General features: G+C 43.9%; 1 protein-coding gene across 1 annotated transcript in view; it reads left to right on the top strand.

The window, feature by feature from the left end:
• Positions 1–385: 385 nt before the first annotated feature.
• The window catches only part of LOC102253434 (myomegalin), a 164,954-nt gene continuing 159,163 nt past the window's right edge, over positions 386–6,176 (top strand). The window contains exon 1 of the mRNA XM_014550095.1: positions 386–785. Within this exon, the coding sequence (XP_014405581.1) occupies positions 766–785 (20 nt within the window). The 5' untranslated portion in view covers positions 386–765. The remainder of the gene's footprint in view (positions 786–6,176) is intronic.

The raw sequence follows: 6,176 nt of genomic DNA, 5'->3' as shown, positions 1-6,176 counted from the left end.
CTCTAAGAACCCCTAATTACTTACTGGTGAGACCGACATGTCAGATCTCTGAGAAAATAACCTGGCGTCCTATGACCATGTGGCATGTGCATCCGCATGCAGCCAGGATTGCGCCTAAAACCCTCCTGCACTCCAGCTCTGGCTCCGGGGTTACCTGCGGGTAGGGTGATGCAGGCACCAGAGAGGACCTCCTCTCTAAATTCACCCAGCCGTTGGTTGGCTTTTTCCAAAGCCTGTCGGCGGGGTGGGCAGGCACAGAGGGCTTGGTGTGGCGTCCCTTTCCTGTCCCTTTGCCAACATCACCAAGGCAGGGAGGGCCGGAGGGTGTGTCTAGGCGGCGGGTAACCCGCTCAGCTCCTGACTCCGGCGGCCAGAGCCCCGCCTCCCCTCGCGGTTGACAGCTCAGCTGGAGCCGGAGCCGCTCGTGCCAGCCAGTCGCGTCCCAGCCTGCGCTGCCTCTGGCCCCAGCTCCCCAACCAGCTCCGGGCGCCGCTCGGCTGGGCTCCGCGTCCAGCTTCCTACTGAGAACAGTCCCTCCCTTGTGCCCGGTGCACCGTTAGCTGGAGGTTTGGCCACGTCAAGTCGGGTTTTCTACAAAAGCAGGAGCAGAGAGCGCTCTCCCTTTGCGGACACAGAAGGAGGGAGCTGGGGAGGGCAAGGCTGCTGCTCTTTGCACTGGAGATTCGTGGGCAAGGCTTCGCCTTCTCCCGGGCTGCTTCCTCTCCCGGCTGAGGGGCGCCTGGGAGCAAGCACGGCGCCTGGAAAATGGAGCAGCCGTGGACAAGGTAGGGTGACTGCTGCTTCCGCGCCGCATCCCGCATCCCTGATTTTGTGTTCCCACCACCTCCACCCCGCTCCCCGCGCCTTTACCTCTAGGGGTCTCTTTTTTGTTGTCTTGCCCTCCGTAATGCCCATTTCTCTTGATCCCCCTGCACGTGTTCGCGTCTCTGGTGTTTCGTTGCCTAAAAAAAAATCTGGCCCCTAACCTCGTCTCGATGTTAAAAATACCCATGAGGCTGCCTGGGAGTTTTTGGAGAAACGTTTCTCCGTCTTTTCCTTGTTCCACAGATGAGAGGGATTCCCGCAGGCCTTTCTTTAGGGATACCTTTGATTTCAGACACCTTGGAAAAGATCAGATTTCCTTCTCCCCCTGCCACGTCTTCCTTCCAGACTTCACTCTCCACCTACACAAAGCAAAGGGCTGAGTGAGCAGGCCAGCCGGGCTCATCTCCAGGGTCCCGTTGGAACTGAGTTTGAGAGAGGAAAAGAGGGAGACCAGAGTGCCCTTCATCGCTCAGACCTCGTGAAGGGCAGGGCGATAGCTGCTTTTCGTTCTAGGTCATATTTTGGAGATGCTGGTGAAATTGTGTCTTCTCCATCCTCCCTTCCTTCCCCCAAAGATACTGTAAAGTGGAGCTCACTCACGGGGAAGAGATGATGGGTTGAGATGAAGACTTCATTTTTGTTTTTCAGTAGAAGGGCAGATGGAGAGACTGTTCAGAGGTGTTTCCATAACAGATGTTCCCCCACCTCCAAGACCTCGCTTGGGGAACTGGAGTGGGGCCAAAGAGTGCTGGGAATCCTAGAGGGCTCTGAGGCCTGACAGACGCAGAAAGTAAACGTACTTGTGAAAAAGATGTGGGGGATTTTAGCCGATTGTTCCACAGGAGTGAACTGTATAATGTGCATTTTAAAGAAAGGGCAAATGGAAGTTTAGGGTATGCTGGTAAATTCACTAGATTTGCAGGTGATGATTCTACTTTCTACTCTTTTCTGCTCTTCTCAGGCCTCTCCTAGGGGACTCCACTCTCCTAGGGGGCATCACTAGATAAAAGGAATGCAATCAAGAGGCAAGGAGGACTGAGAAACAGGCCTTGAGGGGTGACAGGAGGACCTGGGGCTCCTTAGTCCAGAGAACTGAAGACTGGGGAGGGGGTTACTAGGTTAATGATGCGGATTTTTTTCAATAGATGGGGTTCCACATATGTTGATATATATGCGTTTTGAGATGTATGCTATTTTGTTGTATTGACAACAAGCTTCAAAACTTCATATGTCAAATTTTCTGAAGGTTTTAACATCATAGATATTTTTACGCTTAAAAATGTCGAATTTCGGCCAAAAAAAAGAGCATTTGCGGGAAGTTTTAATTCATTACTTTATTTGGAAGAAAAGTGCTAGCGATTAATTATTAAATGCAGATTAATCATTAACCGGTTAATTATGCGGATACCGGTTAATTATGCGGATACCAGTTAATTATGGGGATTACTCAACTATTTGAAGAGTAGCTGCTGTAGATGGAGTAGATCTATTTGGAATCTGTTAGGAGGACAGACGACTGATGAAGCAAGTTGTGGGGAGGCACGTTATGGCTGAGTATAAGGGAAAAGCTTTCTAACAAGTGACCTGGGCAATAAATAGGTTCCTGACCCAGGAGTGATTCAAGCGAAGGCTTGATGACCACTTGATAATAATGAGAGGGAGTGTATGGGGGTTCTTGCTCTCTATGTGCTTTTCATACTTAAAAAAGGTATTATTGACTTTTTTGAACTTTATATTTAGATGTAACAATTTCAGAAATAATTTAGAAAAATCACAAATCATATGTTTACTAGTATAGTCCAGCTGATTGCACAAATTGAGTATACCTATGTAACGGGCACTCAGATCAAAAAAGAAAACATTACCAGCACCCCTGAAGCCCTCAGAACCTGAAGACTAGCCATCATCCTAATTTTTAACACCATAGATTCATTTTGCCTGATTTTGAACTTTATGTAACTGAAATTATCCACCGTGTACTCTTTCGTATCTGGCTTCTTTCATTCAATCTTACCCTTGTGGGATTTTTAGACATTGTTATATATAGTGGTAGTAGTTCATTTTTGCTAATATGTACGATTCTATTGTGTGTAAATATCTCAAATTTATTTATTGTTAATGCACTTTTGGGCAATTTCTAGTTTGAGGCTGTTAAGAATAGTGCTGCTGTGAACCTTTCTCTACTTGTTTTCTCGTGAACGTGTATACACATTTCTGTTGGGTACGTACATAGAAGTAGAATTGCTGGGTAATAGGAAATGCACGCTCAACGCTCATACATACTGCCAAGTCGTTTTCTAAAGTGCTTACAGAGAGGATTTCAAGAGGATAGAGACTCCATCCACATCACTAGTCATCAAGGACATGCAGATTAGGACCACAGTATACATACCACTGCACGCCATACCACTGTATACTTATCAGAAAAACTGGAATGGAAAAGACAGAAAATACCAAATGTTGGCGAGGTGAAACAGTCAGAAGGCTCACACTTTCTTCTTCATCCCTACCCACAAGAAGAAATGTGTTTACATCCCAACCAAGTTACATTACACTCCCATATGTCACTGAAACAAAAGTTTCATGTAACAGTACTTACCCTTACTCCATGTTTTGTACTCTGATCTTTTCTACCCTATTATTTTTCTTTAAAAAAAAATGCTGGTATGACTCACTAAATGTATTTTACCACCTAGTGTGTCACACATGGAAAAATCCTCTAATCATATATCATCACTGATGTCTCATATACTCCGAACTCCCAGCTAAGATAAGTTCATGATTTAAAATGTGAGCGCCCCATACAGATCAGGCACTGTGCTAAATGCTAAGGGTAAAACTATGAATGAGACTGGGTTCTGCCTTTGGGGGTCTTACTTCCTCATTGTCTGTAATTCTGACAGAGAGCAACGAAGGCAGACATGTGCCCTGGCTGCTCTGGGAGCACAGTGAAGCAGCACAACATGGAGAATTCAAAGAATAAAAATTAACTATGAAGTTACCATTTATTAAGCTTGCATTCATTAGCTTGTGTGTTAATCCCTTTTCATACTTTATTTTATCTAATCTCGCAACCCTCTGAGGTATAAGGTAAATGTTGTTATATTCATGTTTTAGGATGAGAAAATTGAACTTTAGAGATATAAAGTAATACCCCCAGTTATGCACCCATATGAGGAAGAAGTATAGTTTGGAACTATCTAATTCCAAAGACTAGGCTTTTAGTTGCTTTGTTTGAGTTGAGTCTTGTAGGTGACTCGGTTTCTGAATTGGTTCTGAAGCTGCTGCTTAACCTGACTACGCTTAAGCTTATGAGTGAATTTAAGACTGTGATTCTATTCCCAAGTTTTCTTCTTGGCAGCTCTGGAAAGCCCCCTCTCTGAGAAGGGTTCTTCTCCTGAGCCCACAAACTCATTATCTTGCTTAGTCTTCCAAAAAAGAACAGGGTGCTGAGTAATTGAGTTCTCAAAGTTAAATATCCCAAACTTAGTGACTTAAAACAATGCAAATTTATTATCTTGCCTTACAGGAGGTCAGAAGTCTGAAAATTGGTCCTCTAGGCTAAAATAAGGTGTCAGCGGAATGTGTTCCCTTCTCGCCTTTTCCAGCTTCTGGAGGCTTTCCGAGTTCCTTGGTTCATTGGCCTCTTTCCAGAAGTGGCATCACTCCAGCCTCTGTTCATCTCATCTCCTCCTCTCATTCTTCCTCTCTTGTTTATCTCTTACAAGGACCCTTGTGGTTACGTTGGGCCCAGCTGAGTAATCCAGAATAACCTCTCCATCTCAGAATCCTTAAATCCCATCTGGAAGTGCCCGTTGCCATGTAGAGAAGCATAGTCACAGGTTCCAGATATTAGGAATGCGGGCTTCTTTGGAAGGCCGCCGTTCAGCCTACCACACTGGTCAGTGTTGGAAAAGTCATTACTCATTCTCTTCCCCTTTTCGGTGGAAATGTTCTTGTTTCTAGCATATGGGAAAGCTGACTACAAGTCAGGAAACCTTATACAGTTTCCTTGAACAAATAATTCAAGAAAAAGTGAACTTGAAATATTTAAGACTGAAGGTTAGGAAAGGCAAATAAATTAGTCTGTTTTGTTTTATATTAACCTGTAATTTGATTTAATAAAATGAAAGCATTAATTGTGTTTGCCTGCTGTGGCTGTGAAAATTTGGAGAAGGGGAGTAGCATCCAAGAAAAACAGTGGTTTGGTCTCACAATTCAAGAATTTTTGTTTCTCCGCTCCCACAAAGCTAAAGTAAGTAAGACAAGATGCAGTTAAATTGCACTTAAATGGTCCCCATTAATATAGATTATTTGCATTTTTTCCTGCTCAATGTTAACTCTTAACCTAGAGGAAGCAAGGACATTTATTTCTCTTTGACTTCATGGTGAGTTAGCAGAGTCCCGTTTACTAATTCATAGTGACACCCAGAGATGGAGTCTCCCCATTTTATAGATATGGCCGCTGAGGCTCGGGAGGGTCAGTAAGCATTGGAGCATGAGGATCTGATGATGTTCTTATCTTTGCTTCCCTGGTGCTGCTGGTTGGCATATTAGGGAAATGCTCCTTTTCTTAATTCTCTTATTATTGAGACATCTTTGGACATTGGATTTCTTGTTTACCACCCAGCACTTCTAGCAATTAATTTTCTGCATTTGGTGAAGGAATATTTCTGTGTTCACAATTCTGATCTAAGTAGGACCATACTTGGATTTTGACTTGAGAAATTTATCTTAATCTGTGCTTTCACCCCCATTTATTTCCCACATACCAGATCAGATGAGCCCCCGCCCCCTTTCTTTCAGCTTACACATTAAGGCTGGATTTTAAATACCAGAAGACTCGGATGAGGTTGTGTTTGTCTCTGCAAGGATAAGTTGGCTGACACCTCTCCATCACGGTGCCCTCTCCATTCTGGGTGACTCATGGCTAGTTTATTCAAGGCTGCGTGGAGCATCCATTCACCCAGTGGATGCCCTCACTACTCCTATTGGAATTGACCTTATTTTATAAATAAAATTCCAAATTGGGCTCAGAACATTCCACAAGTTCTGTCTCTGGCAAAAATTCAAATCGCATTTAAAGTTAGAAGAAAGTCCAGAATAAAAGAGCTGTCACGATGACCCAAGGTGGCTCTGTTCGATTCTATTTTAAAACGTTTAAACGCTCCCAGGACTTGTTTTCTTCCATCTCAGAACACCTTCTGAGTTCTGTGGTCAGCAAGACAAGTGTGATCTGAATTTTATTTTTTCCCCCCATGGCTGAAGCACTTCCTTAGTCATAGACTATTTATTATTGTAATAATAATAACTTGTGTTTTCATTGCACTTTAATAGTTTCTCACATATTT

The sequence above is a fragment of the Myotis brandtii genome, unplaced genomic scaffold (genome assembly GCF_000412655.1).
Source record: "Myotis brandtii unplaced genomic scaffold, ASM41265v1 scaffold582, whole genome shotgun sequence".
Classification (NCBI taxonomy): domain Eukaryota; kingdom Metazoa; phylum Chordata; class Mammalia; order Chiroptera; family Vespertilionidae; genus Myotis; species Myotis brandtii.
Note: the sequence above shows the minus strand (reverse complement) of the source record. Positions and strands in the feature narration are given on the sequence as shown.